The sequence below is a fragment of the Megalobrama amblycephala genome, linkage group LG10 (genome assembly GCF_018812025.1).
Source record: "Megalobrama amblycephala isolate DHTTF-2021 linkage group LG10, ASM1881202v1, whole genome shotgun sequence".
NCBI classification, from domain to species: domain Eukaryota; kingdom Metazoa; phylum Chordata; class Actinopteri; order Cypriniformes; family Xenocyprididae; genus Megalobrama; species Megalobrama amblycephala.
Window position 1 is genome coordinate 10,090,077 of NC_063053.1, and position 22,463 is coordinate 10,112,539.

Genomic DNA, 22,463 nt, shown 5'->3' on the forward strand with positions numbered 1-22,463 from the left:
GGACAGCCATTTTTAGGTCTCTCCAGAGATGCTCAATTGGGTTTAAGTCAGGGCTCTGGCTGGGCCATTCAAGAACAATCACGGAGTTGTTGTGAAACCACTCCTTCGTTATTTTAGCTGTGTGCTTAGGGTCATTGTCTTGTTGGAAGGTAAACCTTCGGCCCAGTCTGAGGTCCTGAGCACTCTGGAGAAGGTTTTCATCCAGGATATCCCTGTACTTGGCCGCATTCATCTTTCCCTCAATTGCAACCAGTCGTCCTGTCCCTGCGGCTGAAACACACCCCCACAGCATGATGCTGCCACCACCATGCTTCACTTTTGGGACTGTAGTGGATGAGCAGTGCCTGGTTTTCTCCACACATATCGCTTAGAATTAAGGCCAAAAAGTTCTATCTTGGTCTCATCAGACCAGAGAATCTTATTTCTCACCATCTTGGAATCCTTCAGGTGTTTTTTAGCAAACTCCATGCAGGCTTTCATGTGTCTTGCACTGAGGAGAGGCTTCCGTCGGGCCACTCTGCAATAAAGCCCCGACTGATGGAGGGCTGCAGTGATGGTTGACTTTCTACAACTTTCTACAACTTTCTCCCATCTCCCGACTGCATCTCTGGAGCTCAGCCACAGTGATCTTTGGGTTCTTCTTTACCTCTCTCACCAAGGCTCTTCTCCCCTGATAGCTCAGTTTGTCCGGACGGCCAGCTTTAGGAAGGGTTCTGGTCATCCCAAACGTCTTCCATTTAAGGATTATGGAGGCCACTGAGCTCTTAGGAACCTTAAGTGCAGCAGAAATTTTTTTGTAACCTTGGCCAGATCTGTGCCTTGCCACAATTCTGTCTCTGAGCTCTTCAGGCAGTTCCTTTGACCTCATGATTCTCATTTGCTCTGACATGCACTGTGAGCTGTAAGGTCTTATATAGACAGGTGTGTGGCTTTCCTAATCAAGTCCAATCGGTATAATCAAACACAGCTGGACTCAAATGAAGGTGTAGAACCATCTCAAGGATGATCAGAAGAAATGGACAGCACCTGAGTTAAATATATGAGTGTCACAGCAAAGGGTCTGAATACTTAGGACCATGTGATATTTCAGTTTTTCTTTTTTAATAAATCTGCAAAAATGTCAACAATTCTGTGTTTTTCTGTCAATATGGGGTGCTGTGTGTACATTAATGAGGAAAAAAATGAACTTCAATGATTTTAGCAAATGGCTGCAGTATAACAAAGAGTGAAAAATTTAAGGGGGTCTGAACCCACTGTATATTGCGTGTCTGTAAGTCGATATATTGATTATTGCGACAGGCCTACTGACGAGCGCCTCAATATTGCTTTAACCAGTAAAATGTCCTCACTAGTCAGTTGTCGTAATATTTCAGTATATAAGTGAGGACATTTGACCCTCACAAGTATAGCCAAACCTTTACACACACACACACACACACACACACACACACACACACACACACACACACACACACACACACACACACACACACACTTATGACTATACTGTTGGTCTGAAGGGCGTTGTGCTTGTGTTCAGGTTGGATAAGGTGTTAAATAATTGATTAGCTCATTTCAGCACTGATATATGAGGTATCTCTCTCTGATGGATGACGGTGGAGTGCAGGACGTAAGAAAGATACTGATGAGAAATACAAGTATGGAGTTTGGTAAATGATTCCATTTTTCAGGGAGAAATAGAGGGGGATGAATCTGTGTGTGTTTGCTGTGAATATGAGCCACTAGGATGCATTAAAATGGTCTTGCTGTACAGTATATCATCGCCATTTGTTAACTTATAGTTGTTGCCGTCAGGATGAAATTCCATAGCATCTGATAGATGTTTATTTCATTGTGCTCACAAAGTGAGCAGATTGTGAACAAAGGGGAGGATAATGTAATCACTTGCATAATTTCCTTTCCTGATGTAGGCGTCAAATTAAAACATATAGTTCCATTATAATTAGCATAATTTGGTAGAACGCAACCCTCCTCAGGTCCTTTGAAGGGCAACCTGCTGCCTGTCTCTCCATCATTTCTTTTTAAACTCTGATGGTTTGCAGTGAAACTCACACAACTGAGCAAGTTAGTTAGTTAAACAGTGTGAGTGATGGGGTTACCAACTCCAGCAAGAAAATAGTGCACTCTTTCAGTTGCAAAGCCATTTATAATGTTACAAAAGATTTCTTTCTTTTTTTTTCAAATAAATGCTGTTCTTTTGAACTTTCTATTCACCAAAGAATCCAGAGAAATTCAGCTTTATGAATACTGAATACTGTATATTTAAATTGAAAACAGTTTTTAAATTATAATAATATTTCACAATATTACTGTTTTTATGTATATTTTATACCAGCATATAGTGCAAAATAAAAAGTAAATCATTTATTTATGGAAATAGCATGTTGTTTTAATATCAATTATTCATTTTTTTCTTGACATAAAACAGTTTAAACACATTTTGGCATATGACATCATTGCCTCTGTTGTAAAAATAAATGAATGTTAATGCCATACTAAAGTGTCACACACCATTACACACATATCAGTTTAGCTTCTACCCAGATAAATTGTAAAACAAGATAATTGTGACTACATAAATATTTTGAGATGAACAGATTTTAGTGTTTTTTGAAAGCTCACATATGTCAGACATTAAGAAATAGTGATGAACACAAAAGTGCGTAACTGAAAGTGTAGCAGCAGCCAACGTTATGTGAAAAAGTGTCTGTTGTTTTCTGATAATTTTCCATTATAATCTGTATTTTAGCTGTTTTACTTGTAAAACACTAATGCATGCGATGGTATGGATATAATATACAAATATGTTTCCTAAAATACAGAATAATTCTGTATCATGTGGAACGATTGGCAGCCGACATGAGCGAGATTAGTAAAAGAGTGAAAGTCAATGAGGAAAGTGACATTTCAAAGCATGAAAAAGAAAAAGAAGGAAAAAAAGCAGAGGGAAAGAGAGGTATAATCATAAGGCCTGTAGCTGGAGTAGAGTGGGCGTTAGGGTCCGGCTGGTGTAGAGCGGGCGTAGCTGTAATCAGTGCTGTATTGTTGGCAGCGGTCGGCCAGCTCTGCTTGTACCCTGCAGGGGTTTTAAGGCTTTAGGCTGGCGCACTGCTTGATCTTGCCGCCGCGCCACGTCAGCCCTGTAAATTAGCCCTTTATGGCTGGAGCAAGCCTCACTTTGAGAATGTACGTGCCGTGGACCTGTTCCTCACCTCGTATATCACACAATGTCTCTATTAACCCTCCCAATCAATGAAAACCTTCTGTAAGCAAGCGCCATTCACTCGTACTCAACCTGGCTAAACTTGAACTTTCTTCCAAACCGGTATTCACTCCCCCGCTCACCCTGAAAAGGCCAGCTTTTCATACGTGTTTCACAGTATAACTTTAATCAGCCCCCTTCCCTTGCCAAAACTATAGACATGAAAGAGCTAAGAAAAGGACATGCTGAGAGCTGCGATAAGCGGCTAAAACACCTTTTCTGTTGTATACAATGTAAAACAATAGCTGAATTTTTTTAGTGTTTAACAGGAAGTCTACAAACAAGAGAGTATGATTAATTTGTTAGAGTGGTGGATTGTTAAGAGATGTTCAAGCATAAAACGATTTTTAGCAACAAATCGGAAAACGATTTTTAGCAACAAATCGGTCAGACGTCTTTATTTTAAGTCAGGGCTGGTGATTTCCTGTGACATGAGCGACTACCAATGGCAGTGCAGACAGTGAAGGTCATGTGATATAGTTGAGCATGTGTAAGCATGAAAAACTTTATTGTTGTCCTAAATAAAGTTGTTACCTTTTAAAACACCAAACTGGTTTTTCAAAATTAAAAGATTGTGAAGAAAGGAACTTTCTTCTTTTCTTTAAGAACTGCGGACAATTACGACAATTTGACAAATGCATTTTTTTTTTTTTTTCTTTTTTTTTTTCTTTTTTTTTTTTTTCTTTTGACCAATGATTTCTAAACACCAAATTGGCCTTGTAACGTTAAAAGACCACAGAGAATGTAACGGAAAAGAGCCATAACCGTTTACAACAACTTGGCAAATACATTTTTTCAAGCAACAAATTATGTTTCATTAACGTAGTTCAGGAGGAACAAGTCAAATAACCTACCCAATCATTACGTCATCTTAATGATTACGTCATCTCAACCAGCTGTCAACAATCTGTAATCAACGTATCTACCCAATCAGCATGAGTTCAGGCCTGTATATAATCACAGTCAAAACTCACCCAAAGATCCTCGACAGTTTCCAGAATAGGTTCGCCTAAAATGTCGGAAATCGAACTCTTCCCGTCCGATGATGAGTCTCTATATTCACAGACTCTTTCGCCGAACCGCGCCATCCCAAGGAGCAGCCATGCGCCGCCAGGTGCCGTCGCTGAGTCTCCGACTCCATTGCGCGGCCGTCAGCCTATCCGCTCCACTATCCGTAGTCCAAGGCGGCTAGACCAGCCCTCTCCTCCACCGGTGAGACACACACCTTCTTCCTCATCGTCATCATCATCATCATCATCATCCTCCTACTCTATGGCTCAACCAACCATTCCTGCAATCGAGAAATGGACAGTGCTGGGATTAAGGCAAGCTCTGATCAGCGCGGATGTCCATTTCTCGAGACGGATGAATAAACCCGAGTTATATAAATTATATTCAAGCCTGCAGTCAACTTGCGCTCCCTTTAAACCCCTTTCTCCCTCTAAGAAAACGACTTCAAGCAGCAAAGGTAAAAAACCACGTACCTCTCAAACTCAGTCTTCCTCTACAGCAAGACCAGTTCAACGCCGATCGTCTGGTAAGGGCAGCGGGCCTTCAGCGAGCCTGGGCCGAGCCCCAGATTCCGCCGCTGCTACGCCGCACCCTCCTCCTTCTACTCAGCCTCTTTCCGCGGGTTTCTCCAGCACCGCCCCCCGTACGGAATTACCCGCCTCTACCAGTGGTTGTCTTCCCCCTAGCGTGAGGCTGCCTCCGCTAGCGGGGCAGGCTCAACCTGTACTGCTCACTGTCTCGAATTCTCCTCAACGTTCGTGGCCTGCGGCTCCTGACGTGAGGTTGCCTCCGCAAGAATCGCAAGCCCGAACAACTTTTCCTTCTCCTTCCCCTCTCGCTAACACTTTTCCCCAGCTGTGGCCTACAGCAGCCCCTAGCGTGAGGATGCCTCCGTTAGCGGCACAGGCCCAGCCGCTTTATTCTTTACCTCAACCTTCTCTCTCCTTCCCCGTCGCTTCCCAAGGTCCAGGTGCCATCTCAAGCGCGAGGCTGCCTCCGTTTTCAGTGTCGGCCCCGGATTTTCTCCCTCAAAACATTCTCCCTCAAGCAAAATCACAATTTTCTTTGTTCACAGCTACACCGATGCCCATTCCTCCAAACGCCATCGCTTTGGAACCGCCCCCTGTCGCCGGCAATATCAGAGCGCAGATTCTATCAGGTGCAGACATCGATCTATCATCACTCCTTTCCCTGCTTCCCCCACCTGATTCTAATCGCCAGATTAATTGTGGTGACTTTTCAGTCACTTTAAAAAATCCAAATAATTCCTCATCCCGAATCCTTTCATTTTCTGAATTTTGCATCGCATTCAGTAGATTCACCGAAATCATTTGTGCTGTTTTCCCCCATAGGAGACGCGAGCTGAATGACTATCTCGCGATAGTGGCAGAGCTCGCGTTATCCTATGGGGGATCTCATTTTTACACTTACCACAAGCTGTTTTCAGCAAAATGCGCCGTTCGTATCGCTCAGTGGAATCAGTGCCCCTACTGGGGCGCGCTGGACACTGATCTCCACAATAAAATCTTCCTGGGCGTTCGAAATATTTCCTGCGCAGTCTGTAGGTCGCTCGCCCATTCCACCATGACTTGTCCCCAAGTAAATCCGTCAATTCCTCCTATTCCAGTCCCCAACCAAGAGAAATCAACGAGTTACGTTCCACGGCCAGCTACAAACTCCGACTCATTCGGAAGAGGCGCAGCTTTTTCCTCCAGACGTCAGGTCTGCAACCACTTCAATACAGGCGGCTGCCTAAGAAATCGCTGTCGTTTTTTGCATATTTGCAATTACTGCGGCGGCGCCCACGCCCGCACTGTATGCCCTGTACAAAAATCTACCAATAAAAATTCCAAAAATTACTTGTCGACTCCTGTGAATATTTTACGTCTGTCATCTGAATTGTCTCAGCACCCCGATCCCGAATTTACCAAATATTTGCTGTCTGGTCTCGAACATGGTTTTGAACCAGGTCTAGAAAGCATTCCCTCACAAAATATGATTTGTGATAATCTTCAATCTGCTCTTACAGAACCCGACACAGTGGACGAATTGATCAATAAGGAAGTTAATTCTGGCTTCATGATCGGACCTTTTGATATTCCTCCTTTCGAACACTTTCGCATCAGCCCTATTGGAGTGGCTACAAGGAAATTCTCCGGTAAAAAACGTTTAATAATCGACCTCTCAGCCCCGCACAATTCTCCGTCTCCAAGCATAAACAGCCTCATTCCACTCGAAGAATTTTCTCTTCAGTACCATGATATTGACCAAGCAATACTGTTAATCAAAAACGCCGGTCGTGGTTCTTGGCTCGCCAAAGTCGACATTACTTCAGCATTTAAAGTGATGCCCATCCACCCAGACTCCTGGCATTTATTTGGCGTCCGTTGGCATGAAAAATATTACTTCGCCGTCCGCCTAACCTTCGGCTGCAAAAGCAGCCCCAAGATTTTTGACATGCTGTCAGAAGCAATTTGCTGGATTCTTTCCAACAACTACGCAATTCCTTACCTTATTCACCTGCTCGACGACTTCTTAATAATTTCGCCTCCTGATGCCATCCCAGCAGCGCATCTCACTACAGTCCAAAAGGTTTTTTCCGAGCTGGGAGTTCCGATCGCCCAGGACAAAACCAGTGGCCCAGCCACGTCCATCGAATTCCTGGGCATCAGTCTGGACACCGTCAAATTCCAGGCCTCTCTACCGAAAGAGAAAATCGACAGAATAATTCTGGTCTCTTCCACGTTGCTAGACAGCCCAAGTTGCTCAAAGCGCGAACTTCTGTCTCTGCTCGGCCACCTAAACTTCGCTATGCGTATAATCCCGCAAGGCCGCCCTTTCATCTCGCATCTTCTCTCTCTCGCATCCTCCGTCGCTGCGTTAGAAGACCAAATCTCCCTAACTAATCCATGCCGTGACGAACTAAAATTATGGATAACCTTCCTTAAACAGTGGAACGGATTATCTTTTTTCTATAATACGTTGGTGTCCCTTCCAATCGATATTCAGCTCTACACCGACGCAGCTCCCTCCATTGGCTTTGGGGGATTTTATCAAGGCCGTTGGTTCGCATCTACTTGGCCACCTCAGCTCTTAGATGCGACGCATTTCCCAGCCTCTTCAGCGTTGTTTGAACTTTATGGTTTTCCGGCCTTGACCCTTACGCACAGAGATTGTTCCAGATTCTCTGAATCTTTGGATGATATTATGCACTGTAGATGATGATAACTTCAAACTCTTTGCAATTTCTCTCTAAGAAACTCCTTTCTGATATTGCTTTACTATTTTTTGCCGCAGCATTGGGGGAATTGGTGATCCTCTGCCCATCTTGACTTATGAGAGACACTGCCACTCTGAGAGGCTCTTTTTATACCCAATCATGTTCTCAATTGACCTAATAAGTTGCAAATTGGTCCTCCAGCTGTTCCTTACATGTACATTTAACTTTTCCGGCCTCTTATTGCTACCTGTCCCAACTTTTTTGGAATGTGTAGCTCTCATGAAATCCAAAATGAGCCAATATTTGGCATGACATTTCAAAATGTCTCACTTTCAACATTTGATTGTTATCTATATTCTATTGTGAATAAAATATAAGTTTATGAGATTTGTAAATTATTGCATTCCTTTTTTATTCACAATTTGTACAGTGTCCCAACTTTTTTGGAATCGGGTTTGTATATTGACTCGCGTCCTGTTTTCTATCATGCACCATGCATGTTTGTGACGACATAAGATGAACACAAATGTACCGGGGTTGGAAAGAATCAAGTAAGTGTGAATCCAGACCGCGTCAAACTAGAAACTAGATCTCAGTCTTTTTCCTTTGGTGTTTTTGTGTAAACTGATTTTACTTGTGCCACAATATAAGAGCCAGAAAGCTAATAATAAGTATCCTCTTTCTCTCCTCCCATTTCTCCCATTTCCATCTTTCTGTCTTCCTGGTTTGGGAATAATCTTCTCTAACATACTGCAGTTGAAAGAGGCTGGGGAGTCCCTGCTGTATTTGAGGTTTTTAATACTATTAGATATGCCTCTCTCTCCCACTCATGCATTCTTTTTCTTCCTTCATTCTTCTTATTTTATATTCTTGCTAGGCTTTTTCCTAACCTCAAATGTTATATTTGAATACAAAATTCTTTCTCAGATCAACACTTTTTCCCCCATAGGTGGCTACAAAAATGTTTTCCACTCAATAGGTGAAAATAGTCTCAATGGATATGAAAAAATGTCACTGACTTGCTCAAATAGCTAAAACTCAGTCTGTTTTTACATAAACATGATTGAAATTATTCATTTGAACAATAAAAAAAGTGGTCCAGTGTCCTCAGTTGACCAAAAGTGGATTGTTTTTGAGGTGCATGAACTTCAGCGTGGAGGAGCTGAGGGCAGCTGAGCGGTGAGAGTGTGAGAGGACGTTATCAAGTCGAGGCAAGAATTCACTGTCCACATCTATCTTCATTCCTTCTTATTATTCCCCCTTTTTTCTAATCCTCTTTTCTCTCTCTTTTATCTTTGTCCTTTATACCTCTCATGCTTTCTTTTTCTCCAATAGTTTATCTGAATCTTTTCTAATCCTTTCTTTTCAAAGGATGGATATCTCCTGTTTTATTGAAAGAGATAAAGAGTGAGAGCTTGCTGAAGTACAACTTTTTTCTCTCAGGAAGGATCTGGTTTACTGTTTTGGAATAGGAAGTGTCTCTTTTGCTCTCTTTCTGTGGCCTAGGGATTCTGGGAGTAATACGGTGCAAATAGCATACATAAGTATTAGGGGTGTGATTAGGGGTGTGACTAAAGTGTGACGAGATTTCTCTTCGAGGTGAAAAGTAGTCTGGTGATGTTGCCATGACAGAGTATTAGGATGATTAGGAAAGAATATGCCACCGCTACGTTTACATTACGCCTCCACTGTCCTTTTGCTTTGTGTTTAAATAAAAAAACATTTAATTAAGTTGGATAACGGTCACCGCCGCTCCATATTTAAAGAGTACGCGCGATCGCTGAAAGTGAAAGTAAACGCGCGCGCGCATTCAAACGCGATTTCAATACCCCGCATTTTGAAAGCGGCTCCCTATGCATGCAAATATCTCTCAATATGAAAGCTATTTTAGGCTGGGCAGTGTAGTTGTAACCATCTCTTTGCTCTGTATCAAAGAAAAAGTTGGTCTTATTTGCACTTTGAATATTTAGAGGGTGCGATTATGGTTTCAACTTGCAAAGTGTTACCATAGAAATGAATAACAGTTTTCTCTTAATCTTATTAAGCACAAACAATAAGGTTTCATTTGTTAACATTAGTTAATGCACTGTGAACTATCATGAACTAACAATGAATGACTATTTTTATTAACTAACATTAAGAAAGATTAATAAATACTGTAGCATAGATATTGCTCATTGTTAGTTGATGTTGGTTAATACATTAATGTTAATAAATGAGACCTTATTGTAAAGTGTTAACATTTTTATTTATACTGTTTTATTTCTATGATCAGTTTGTGGAATGGAGTTCAGTTAGGAGGTCAAAAGTTGTAGAAGCTCATAAATCATGTACAACAAGGTCTGAAGAGACTGAAATACAGAAGAGAAGTCAGTCAGTTGAGTTTGTGGCAAAACCTTTTACAGTACTTGAGTATTGTTGTCTTTTACTGCATATGATAATTCATACTCAGAAAGTAGAACTGAATGACATTCATTATAAGATTAGTTAAAACATTTCAAATACACCTGCAGAATATTTTTTCTAGTCATGTATTTCGCCATTGAGAATTTCTTAAAAATAGTGTGTAAAAATCTTGTCTCGTCTCGTGAGATACCCGTCTCGTCACACCCCTAATAAGTATGAATAATGCAGCTGGTTGTTCATAGTCAGCTGTGACTCTCCACAAATGTTCATGAAGTTGCATTTCCTGTTCCATATAGACTTGCATTTGTCTAGTGTTGATATGCACAGGTATACTGTATGTATAGATGGTGTGCAGCCGCTTTGAAGATGCACTACCATTAAAGGTTTAGGGTTGGTATGTTTTTTTAAATGTTTTTGAAGGATGTATCTAATGCTCACCAAGGCTGCATTTCTTTGATCAAAAACTCTAGTCTTCAGTGTCATTCTAATATGCCGATTTGGTGCTCAAGAAACATTTCATATATTAGTGTTGAAAACATTTGTGCTGCTAAATATCTTTTGATCAATTGAATGCATCCTTTTTGAATAAATGTAATAATTTCTTAAAAAACAACAACAAATTGACACCTAAACTTTTAAACAGTGTATTTATGAGCAAGTTTAATGAAATCTGTCAAGAATATGTCTGGGTCAAATTTTACCCCAAAAGCAAAAGTAAGAAAAAGAATTTATGTTTTGCATAAAGAAAATGAAACCTAAAAAGATTTTGTTGCACATTTCCCACAAAATTCTCAGAGAAAAAAAAAAAAAAAAAAAAAAGATACAAAATAGATACTAAAAATCAAAATAGATACTAATAAGTGTTTATATATCACAGTAGTATTTCTTTTGTATGGATTTTATGTTGATAAATATAAATATAAAAAAATATATAATAAAAAATAAATAAATATATATTACGGTAATGTAGTACAGTAATGAGAACCAGCATCGAAAATAATGAGAATGAATAAATATATAGATAAAGAGGGACATGATTGGGTATGTTAAATTGTCATTAACTTTTTATAAATTATTTTTGAAATACATTTTTAAAAATAATTTTCATTGCATTATTTTTCTAATATATCATTTTCAGACTGACTTGTTTTAGAGTAAAATTTGACCTGGACCAGTTTTTATCAAATTCACACATTTAGACCCCGTCCCTGAAGATAATGAATAAATATTGTGTTAAAACTCGGGGAGCATGTGAAAATGCTCATCTAGCATTTTAGTCTGTGTGTGTTTTCTTTGGTGCTGACTGACTGCATCATGTCTCAGTGACAGTAGGGGTCTGATGATCATCTCAGATGTGTGTCACTTAATGACAGGTGAAATGACAGAGATAAGAGCTGTCACTCATCATCTGAAATATGCTTAAACACAGCATTAAATATTGCTTAATATGCAAGTATTAATATTATTAACTTGTATCATTGTTCTCTCTCTTTGTGTGTGTGTGTGTATAGAACACTCCAGTCGGAACATCAGTGTTCATGGTGAACGCGACAGACCCGGATCAAGGCGTAGGTGGCAGTGTGCTCTTCTCCTTCCAGCCTCCCTCTCCATTCTTCTCCATTGACGGGGCCAGAGGAATCGTTACTGTGACGAGAGCGCTGGACTATGAGACGACAATTGCCTATCAGCTCACTGTTAACGCCACGGTTAGAAAACACACACAGTAGAGCTCTACATTGTCAAATTATTGTGTGGAACTTTGTCAGTTCTGAAGCCAAGTAAAACATGTTTTTGTTTTGTTGTAACAGGACCAGGATAAACGCCGTCCGCTCTCTAGTCTGTCTAATTTGGCAATTACCATCACTGATGTTCAAGATATGGACCCCATCTTCACCAACCTCCCCTACAGCACTAATATAATGGAGGACGCACCACCAGTCAGTACACACACATACATTCAGTCTTACTTTGTACTTAATTCAGTAGTATTTAAAGATGCCTATGTAGTTTTTTGACTGTACTAAAGCATAAAAATACTATAATATGTTTGCAGATATTCAGGGAACATATTAAGTTCACATACTTGTTGACATTCTGTGTTGGAATGTCTGTTTTGTTTTGGTCTGTGTGATTTCACCCACTGCCAATTTACCCAATAATATTTCGTCACCCCAGGTTGAGAGTTGGCAGAAAACACAGTAATGTAATCCAGCAAACGAACTGGGTCAGAGATCACACATTCTGCCCAACCTAAAAGGAGGGGTGGGGGAAACAACTCTCTCCAATATTTTGAACTTGGATTGCAGTGCTCATTTCAACCACTAGCTGTCAATATCGCATACTGCACCTTTAAATGGGTGTTTCAAAATGTGCCCCCCCCCCCAAAATGTACAAATAATATTTAATTAATTAATTAATTTATGACATTATTTTCATGACAATTAAAGAATTAGTTCACTTCAGAATTCAAATTTCCTGATAATTTACTCACCCCCATGTCATCCAAGATATTTATGTCTTTCTTTCTTCAGTCGAAAAGAAATTAAGGTTTTCAAGGAAAATGTTCCAGGATTTTTCTCCATATAGTGGACTTCACTGGGGTCCAACGGGTTGAAGGTCCAAATTGCAGTTTCAGTGCAGCTTCAAAGGGCTCTACACAATCCCAGATGAGGAATAAGGGTCTTATCTAGTGAAACGATTGGACCTTTTTCAACAAATAAAAAAAAAAGATATACTTTATAACAACAAATGCTCATCTTGCACTAGCTTTGCGATAATAATCATGTTGGAAAGGTCACGCGTAACGTAGGCAGAAGTACAGAGCAAGTGTTTATAAAGCAAACGTGCAAAGACTAAGTCAAACGCCGATAAAACAGCGATGCCAGACGATTTTGAAGTTGGAGGAGAAAATAAGATGGAGTTTTTCGCCCTACTGCGGTACTTCCGCCTATGTCACGCGTGACCTTTCCAACATTATTACATCATGCGTGGCGCATTGCAGAGCTAGTGCAAGACGAGCATTTGTGGTTAAAAAGTCTTTAATTTTTTCTTTTTTTTAGAAAATGATCGATCGTTTCACTAGACAAGACCCTTATTCTTCAGCTAGGATCATAGAGAGCCCTCTGAAGCAGCAATGAAACTGCAATTTGGACCTTCAACCCATTGGTAGCCATTGAAGTCCACTATATGGAGAATAATCCTGTAATGTTTTTCTCGAAAACCATAATTTCTTTTTGACTGAAGAAAGAAAGACATAAACATCTTGGATGACATGGGGGTGAGTAAATTATCAGGAAATGTTAATTCTGAAGTGAACTAATTCTTTAAGGAAAAGGTCTCTCTCAAATTCTTTAATAATGTGTTTGTTATTTCCATTATTCTCAATTGTAATCCTTGACATGTCCTAGATAATGTTTTTGTGAGATTCATCCAGATATTTTTGCTCAAGTCCTTGTGAGCTGCCTACATAGACAGCATATTTGGGCCTCATAAGCATGTTAGATAGGACGTAATTTTACTTGGTTTTGAGTCAGATAATATTTAGGTAGACACAATAAAACAGTAATATAATGTTGGAGGAAAAAGTAAAGTAGCTCCAGAGAATGAGAATGAGAAAGAGAGACAGAAAGAGAGAGAGGCAGTTTGGCTGACAAAGAGTGATAGAGTGTGTGTTGAGTAATTAGACAATAATTATTGGAGAAGCAGCATTTACACCTGTGAACTCTCGCTGGAGTATTCCTGTAATTATAGTGATAGGTTTATGATGTGACCCGCTCAACATAAGGGCCCACAATAGGTCATTCAGCCCGAGATTCACCACCGGTCGTTCATTCCTGTGTCAATTTACTCACTGTGACAAACACACCATCGCAGGCTCTGAGGACATGTGTTTTTTTGTGCGCTTCTGTCTGTGGAATTAAAAGTGGAATCAGAGTAGAATAACTACTGTAAAGCCACTAACAGATCATAAACCAAAAATCATATATTTGCACTTACTGAACTGCTGTATTGATTTTATACTAAACAACTGTTCAATAAAATGTAATTTAATATTAGATAACTCATATTTTAGACACAATATTGCCAGTTACAATCAAGTTTTTCTGCACTAAAGAAAATGGTTCTTAATGAAACCAGAGCAGCAGCTATATTTCAAAATATAATCTTAAATTTAAAACGCTAAAGTTTACATAAACCAATAAACATAATTCACTCCTAAGAATGAAATGATGCAATAACAAAGTTTAAGCCTGTAAACTTGCATTTCAGGCTGAATTAAATACAAAAATTTGTGAAGAAGAATAAAAATATAATGTTTTCAATACAGTGCTGCCTATATTTTAGTCATGACAACTCTCTGAATAGCTTATAAAACAATGTATTATATATATATAATATATATTTTATTAAATATGATGGAGAAAAGGGATGCTGCGTTAATTGTGTTAAATATTTTTAACGCGTTACTCTGAAAAAAATTAATTGCATGTAAATGTGTAATATATACACTATATTGCCAAAAGTTTTGGGACGCCTGCCTTTACGTGCACATGAATTTTAATGACATCCCATTCTTAATCCGTAGGGTTTAATATGGAGTTGGCCCACCCTTTGCAGCTATAACAGCCTTAACTCTTCTGGGAAGGCTTTCCACAAGGTTTAGGAGTGTGTTTATGGGATTTTTTGACCATTCTTCTAGAAGCGCATTTATGAGGTCAGGCAGTGATGCTGGCAAGAAGGCCTGGCTCACAGTCTCCGCTCTAATTCATCCCAAAGGTGTTCTGTCGGGTTGAGGTCAGGACTCTGTGCAGGCCAGTCAAGTTCCTCCACACCAAACTCCACATCCATGTCTTTATGGACCTTGTTTTGTGCACTGGTGCGCAGTCATGTTGGAACAGGAAGGGGCTATCCCCAAACTGTTCCCACAAAGTTGGGAGCATGAAATTGTTCAAAATGTCTTGGTATGCTGAAGCATTAAGAGTTCCTTTCACTGGAACTAAGGGGCCATGCCCAACCCCTGAAAAACAACCCCACACCATAATCCCCCCTCCACCAAACTTTACACTTGGCACAATGCAGTCAGGCAAGTGCTGTTCTCCTGGCAACCGCCAAACCCAGACTTGTCCATCGGATTGCCAGACAGAGAAGCATGATTCGTCACTCCAGAGAACACATCTCCACTGCTCTAGAGTCCAGTGGCGGTGTGCTTTACACCACTGCATCCAACGCTTTGCATCGCACTTGTGATGTAAGGCTTGGATGCAGCTGCTCAGCCATGGAAACCCATTCTATGAAGCTCTACACACTGTTCTTGAGCTAATCTGAAGGCCACATGAAGTTTGGAGGTCTGTAGCTATCGACTCTGCAGAAAGTTGGCGACTTCTGTGCACTCTGTGCCTCAGCATGCTCTGACCCCGCTCTGTGATTTTACATGGCCTACCACTTTGTTGCAGAGTTGCTGTTGTTCCCAATTGCTTCCACTTTGTTATGATACCACTAACAGTTGACCGTGGAATATTTAGTAGTGAGGAAATTTCACGAATGGACTTATTGCACAGGATGCAACCTATCACAGTACCACGCATGAATTCACTGAGCTCCCCAGTCTTTCACAAATGTTTGTAGAAGCAGTCTGCATGCCTAGGTGCTTGATTTTATACACCTGTGGCCGTGGAAGTGATTGGAACACCTGAATTCAGTTATTTGGAGGGGTGTCCCAATACTTTTGGCAGTATAGTGTATATAATGTAAAATATCATTGCATATAGATTGATATTGCTTATTGATTAATTGTTTACTTTAGACAGTGTTTTATGTTAGTGGTTTTCCATCCAGAATTAATTACTTCTCAGCTTTTTATCTATTTCTCTTTCTTCCATGCCCATATTTTCTCTCTCCCTCCATTTATCTCTCTCCGGTGTCCATTTGCATGCACATTAACTCATGAGCGTGTCAGAAGTGAAGCGTTGTGACACAGATCTATCAGTCGTCTCAGGAAGGTCAGGAATAAGAAGACAGTGATGACTTTAGACCAGTTGTCCTGTCTAAATGTGGCGGTCAGCATCAAGTTCCAAGTGGACATGATTGATTTTGGCATTTCATTCCTTATTTCCTACATCAATTCTGGAGAAGTTTAGGAAGCACTATTAAAAAAAGACAAGAGGCCTTTGTGCTGAGAATTAGACACTCTAAACACGTACGCCCTCAATAACGGCACACGTCACACTAGCATGTTCATATAAAGCAATGTTGACACGTACACTTAGCCACACGCAGAGAGCTTAAAGCTTATCTTCCCTCACACACACACACACACATGCTCGTGTACGAGTGTGTTGGCTCAGTCGACGGGCCTCAGGCTAAGTGACTGAGTGGGTGTGGAGAGTTCTCAAGGCTACTGACATTTACATGCAAACAGATATCAAACACGCAGATCTGTCGGGGGTCATCTGTCAAAACACACCTCTTAACCTCCATCTCTCGCTACAGCTCAGGTGCGTCGCTTTCGCACAAACACCTGGAGATAGATCAGTTAGCCCTCTCATCTCAACTAAAGTTTTTTTTTACACTGTCAAAGCAATAATTATTTACTCACCCTCACATTGTCCCAAACCAGTATGATTTATTGTATTTATTTAGTGAAGATAATGAAGATTCTTAAAAAAAAATAAGTGTATTGTTTTGGGTAAATATTGACAGAACTTTTCAAGTAAACTAATAATTTAAGAGTGCTCCTAGAAAATTCTTAATACTGAAATATCTGCTATATATGGAAGCTCTTTCATGCCTTATAATGAAATAATAATGAAACTGCGGAAAATTGCAACTTTATTTCTTATAATTGTGCCTGACAATGTCACTTTAAATCTCACAGTGTGATTTTTAAATGTCACAATGTTACTTTTATGTTACAATTGTGACTTATTCTAAATTGTACACTTAAAACCATTCAATAGTTTTTTTTTTTTTTGTTAGTGTGTATAATATATTTTATAAGTCTTCTATGTTCACTAAGGCTGGATTTATTTGATCAAAAATACAATAAAAAATATAGTGAAATATTTTTACAATTTAAAATAACTGCTTTCTGTTTGAATATATTTTAAAATGTAATTTATTCCTGTGATAAAAACATCATTACTTGATCTTTCACAGGATCACATGATCTTTCAGAAACCATTCTAATATGCTGATTTGCTGCTCAAGAAACATTTCTTATTTTTATCAGTGTTAACAGTGCTGCTTAATATTTTTATGAAATCCGTAATATATATTTCTTCAGGAATAAAAGAATGTTCAAAAAAACAGATTTATTTGAAATAGAAATGTTTTGTAACATTATAAATGTCTTGACGGTCACTGTTAATTTACTGTTAATTTCCTTTAAAAAAAGTTGAGCCCAAACTTTTGAACCTACTGTTTGACATTGACATTGACATGTATCTCACAATTATTTTATTTCTTACTCTTAAATTGAAATTTGCTTCCATAACTATAATGTAATGAAAAATGTTTATGAAAAATAGTTATGTTTTTTTTTTTAGAATGCACAGGTACTTTTGAATGCTCTGTAGAGAGGTGTAGTTGCGTCATCTACAAGCATGTGGTGACTGCCATGCAAACTATTCAAACCTTGACCTCCTGACACAAGCGCAGCTCTGCGGTTCATGCTCATGCCAAAGAAAGCTGAATCCACCTGCCAAATGGACCAAACTTTGAGAACTGCTAAAACGTAGAGAAAAACAACGTTTTGCAAGAAAAGTGGGGAGTATTTTCACAGCTGTTTGGCGTTTTCTTTTGTCAGGGTGACATTTAAAGGCTTTTTAGGGGCAAACACAATTTGGCTGTCAAGCGCTTGATCTGAAATGGTGCAAGAGAAGAGACACGGATGGAGGGAGGATGGAGGAGTGGATGAGAAGGTGCAGGCCGAAATATTTAAGGATGAGAGGAAAGGAAAGAGATAGAGAGAGACGTGCATGATTGAACATTCCACTTGTGCGGACGGCAAGAGAATAGCTCGCAAATTACTTCAGCCACACTTCATCCTCCTTTCAGTCGCTCCCTCCCCACTTTTGTCATCCATTTCTCCCTCTCTCCGACTCACGTTCTTGCGCTAAACGTGCTATAATTGATTGTGTGCTGTAATAGCAGTAGAGTGTTGGCAGAAATGAAGCATAAACAGCTCTCAGACACTATTAGCTGGATCAATGGCAGATGCTCTCTCACTTTTCTCTGTAAGCATTTGTACGTTTTCTCATTCAGGATCAAAGAGTCCTCTAACTCGGAAGATTTCACCGTTTTTTATTTTTCATGTCTCATTTGATTTGTTCATTCTTGAAGCTGATGTCATTGTAACTTCCCTCATCAGGCCATGTCCTTAACAGTTGCACTCGAGAAATACTATGGTGCCAAAAAGTATTTGGACACTTAAATGGTTAGTTCACCCAAAAATTAAAATTCTGTCATTAATTACTCACACTTATGTCGTTCCACACCCGTAAGACCTTCGTTCATCTTCAGAACACAAATTAAGATATTTTTGATAAAATCCTGTGGCTCAGTGAGGCCTCCATGGACATCAAGTTAATTTAAACTTTCAAATACCCAGAAAGGTACTAAAGATATATTTAAAACAGTTCATGTGACTACAGTGGTTCAACCTTAATGTTATGAAGCGACGAGAATACTTTTTATGTAACAAAAAATTAAGCTTCAAGAAGCTTTGAAGCTTTACGAATCTTTTGTTTCAAATCAGCGCGTATCAAACTACACATGAACCATTGAAATTTCGAAACAATTATGATGTGACGAAGCCTCGTTTACTGAAATCACGTAACTTTCACTCTCCGAACTACTGATTTGAAACAAAAGATTCGTAAAGCTTCAAAGCTTCATGAAGCAGTGTTTTGAAATCGCCCATTACTAGATATTGTTGAATAAAGTCGTTTTATTTTTTTTTGGCTCACAAAAAGTATTCTCGTCACTTCATAACATTAAGGTTGAAGAACTGTAGTCACATGAACTGTTTTAGTACCTTTCTGGGCATTGAAAGTGTAAATTAACTTGCTGTCAATGCAGGCCTCACTGAGCCATCGGATTTTATAAAAAATATCTTAATTTGTGTTCAGAAGATGAACGAAGGTCTTACAGGTGTGGAATGACATGAGGGTGAGTAATAAATGACAGAATTTCCATTTTTGGGTGAACTAAACCTTTAAAATGTCTAATTGTCATTGCATTCACACTTTTCATGCAAAGCATTTTAAAAATAAATTATAAAACAATAGATCTAATGTTCAAACTAAAGACAAAATATTTGGTGCACATTTTTTGTGTGTGCATAATTTCATGTTTTTCTCTTTTATCTCTCTGTGTGTCTGTAGGGTTATGAAGTCCGTAAGATCAGGGCAATCGATCAGGACTTGGGTCGACCACGTGGAATCGGATATACGATCATATCAGGTCAGTCACACCCATCATGATTATCACATTCTAGGATTTCATCCTCTGTGACAATGTGTAGCAATAGACCATTGCCTAAGTGATGTCTCTTTAAATCGGCACCAATATATTACTATATAGTAAGTCAAAAGTAGCCTACCAGTCCTGAAATTGATACCAAGTCAAAACAAAATTGTTATAAATCATATAATGATACTAGTCTTTCTGCAGTACAGTTCAAATCAATACATGTGTAGGTTACTGTTTGATTAACAGAAAATTGTCATCATATTTTTATTTACAAGTGTTACTGTAACTTAGTTAAAAAAAACAAAAAAAATTGACTCAGATATTTACTGGCACTGCCTTAATAAATAAAGTTATTGCGTACGATACCAACATTTTAGATACCAGTGGAATTTCACATTTCTCGATTCCAAGTGCTACGCTCTCTTCATCTTTATCTTCATGTAAACCATAACACTCCTCCTCTGTGTTGTTGCATAATGTTACCTTGAATTATAACCTGTAGCGGTCGTAAAGATTTAGATTTGCGTGAATGTGAATATAAAATGAACCCAGAACGAATTTCTCATACATGTTAAAAGGTAATCACACAGCTAATATAAAGCTGACTGTTCTCAGTGTGCTGGAAAAATTTCATGGCATTTCTAATGTTAACTTAACATTGTCTTATTTGGATGGCAGAACACTATTATCTCAAAGTATTCCAATTAGAGCAAATAATCATAAACATACAATTATACAATGACTGACAGCGCTTATAGTATGATTTGAGTGTTGAGTATAGTATGGTTTTTCATGCTCCCGTCTGAAAGACAGTGGCCTATATGTGTCTCATTAGTGCTGCTGTGGTGTAAGTCTCTTAGGATGTGGGATAGTGTGTGTGTGTGACTGAAAGCCTTTGTCGGTTTAGTCCATACATGAGCTTAACACAGCAGGACAAACCTTCCCACAGCGCAACAAACACACACACACACACTGTTACTGTGAGTACTTGTGTGTGTATGGCCTCCCCCGTAGATCACTTTCATTGCTATCAGCATGAGGCAGACAGAGCAAAGGGAGGGAAAGAATGGAGGCCGAGAGACAGAGAGGGTTGTGTTTCAGATGTACATTGAGAACCTTCAGTGGCTCAATTTTGTGTTGAATGGGTTTTTTATAGCTGAATACTGTACGAGTATATATATTTTTGACACTTAAATCTCTGGCACTGTTTACAGCTGGTATTAAGATGCATTTTGGTTGATCGTATAACAAGTGGACGACGCTAAAAACAGATGTAAATGGGGTGTAAACGTTTTGAGCTTGTCCACTTTCTACCACTTCCAGAGGTATTCGAAAACATATTCGAGCGGATTGCTTTTGCAGTGTAAACACTTATTCCTTATATTTAACACGCACTCACAGCGTTCGGTCAGTCTTGCGGCTATCAGAGCAGAAATGAAAGCTAATGTTCTCTGTATGTTTTTCCGTCATCTGCAGGCACGTTCATATGTAAATTGCGTGACCTTATTTTGTCCATTAGATTGAAAGATCTGAAAAACCCATACATTTACCCACCCATAGACCCTCCCCTCAAAGAAATCAGGACAGAAGTGGTTGAAAGTGGACAAAAGAGACGGATTAAAATATCAGGTGTTAACGAGTATGTGTCTCCCTCATCCACAAAATGCATTTTAATACCAGATGTAAACAGGGCCATAATGAGCGTTATGTAAATAATATTAAACCACTCACAGAGGGGCCGTATTTTACATGATTTAATCAAATTTTAATTAATTTTAAAGGGGTCATGACATGGGAAATCAAATTTGCCCTGATCTTTTGACATATAAGAGGTCTTTGTACCATTAAAACATCATGGTTTCATAGCTTAAAATGTCCTCCTCATTATAAACCAAGCATTTATTCAAGCTCCAAAAAGGCCTCGTTCTGGCAATGTGGGATCTGTGACGTCACATAGACAAATTTATACATTTGCATATGACTGCCTCCAAAGCAAGGCATTGCCGAATAGTTTTACATCATAGCACCATAGGCCCCGCCCACTGGCATTCAGTCGCTTAAAGGTGCCCTAGATTGAAAATTTTAATTTACCTTGGCATAGTTGAATAACAAGAGTTCAGTACATGGAAAAGACATACATTGAGTTTCAAACTCCATTGCTTTCTCTTTCTTATGTAAATCTCATTTGTTTGAAAGACTTCCGGAAAACACGCAGATCTCAACATAACACCGACTGTTACGTAACAGTCGGGGTGTACGCCCCAATATTTGCATATGCCAGCCCATGTTCCCAACATTATGAAAGGCATTAGACAAGGGCAGCCAGTAACGTCTGGATCTGCACAGGTGAATCAACAGACTAGGTAAGCAAGCAAGAACAACAGCGAAAATGGCAGATGGAGCAATAATAACTGACATGATCCATGATAGCATGATATTTTTAGTGATATTTGTAAATTGTCTATCTAAATGTTTCGTTAACATGTTGCTAATGTACTGTTAAATGAGGTTAAAGTTACCATCGTTTCTTACTGAATTCACGGAGACAAGAGTCGTCGCTATTTTCATTTTTAAACACTTGCAGTCTGTATAATTCATATACACATCTACATTCTTTATAAATCTCTCCAACAGTGTAGCATTAGCCGTTAGCCACAGAGCATATAGCCTCAAACTCATAGAGAATCAAATATAAACATCAAAATAAATACTTTACTCACATAATTCGAAGCATGCATACAGCATGCATGACGAACATCTTGTAAAGATCCATTTGAGGGTTATATTAGCTGTGTGAACTTTGTAAATGTGCTGTAATATAGTCGAGAGCTCGTGTGGCAGGGAGCACGTGAATTAAAGGGGCGGTGCGCTGAAAAAATCAGTGCATAGTTAATGATGCCCCAAAATAGGCAGTTAAAAAAATTAATTAAAAAAAATCTATGGGGTATTTTGAGCTGAAACTTCACAGACACATTCAGGGGACACCTTAGACTTATATTACATCTTGTGAAAAAGCATTCTTGGGCACCTTTAATGTCTGACATTTGCCTACACTGGATGTGACGGTCACGT

General features: G+C 39.1%; 1 protein-coding gene across 2 annotated transcripts in view; it reads left to right on the forward strand.

Annotated features, from left to right (window-relative positions):
* cdh23 (cadherin-related 23) overlaps positions 1-22,463 on the forward strand; it is a 292,980-nt gene that overhangs the window by 116,989 nt on the left and 153,528 nt on the right. For both annotated transcript variants that reach the window (XM_048204503.1, XM_048204504.1), the window contains exons 7-9: positions 11,432-11,626; positions 11,729-11,857; positions 19,304-19,382. In XM_048204503.1, the coding sequence (XP_048060460.1) occupies positions 11,432-11,626; positions 11,729-11,857; positions 19,304-19,382 (403 nt within the window). The remainder of the gene's footprint in view (positions 1-11,431; positions 11,627-11,728; positions 11,858-19,303; positions 19,383-22,463) is intronic.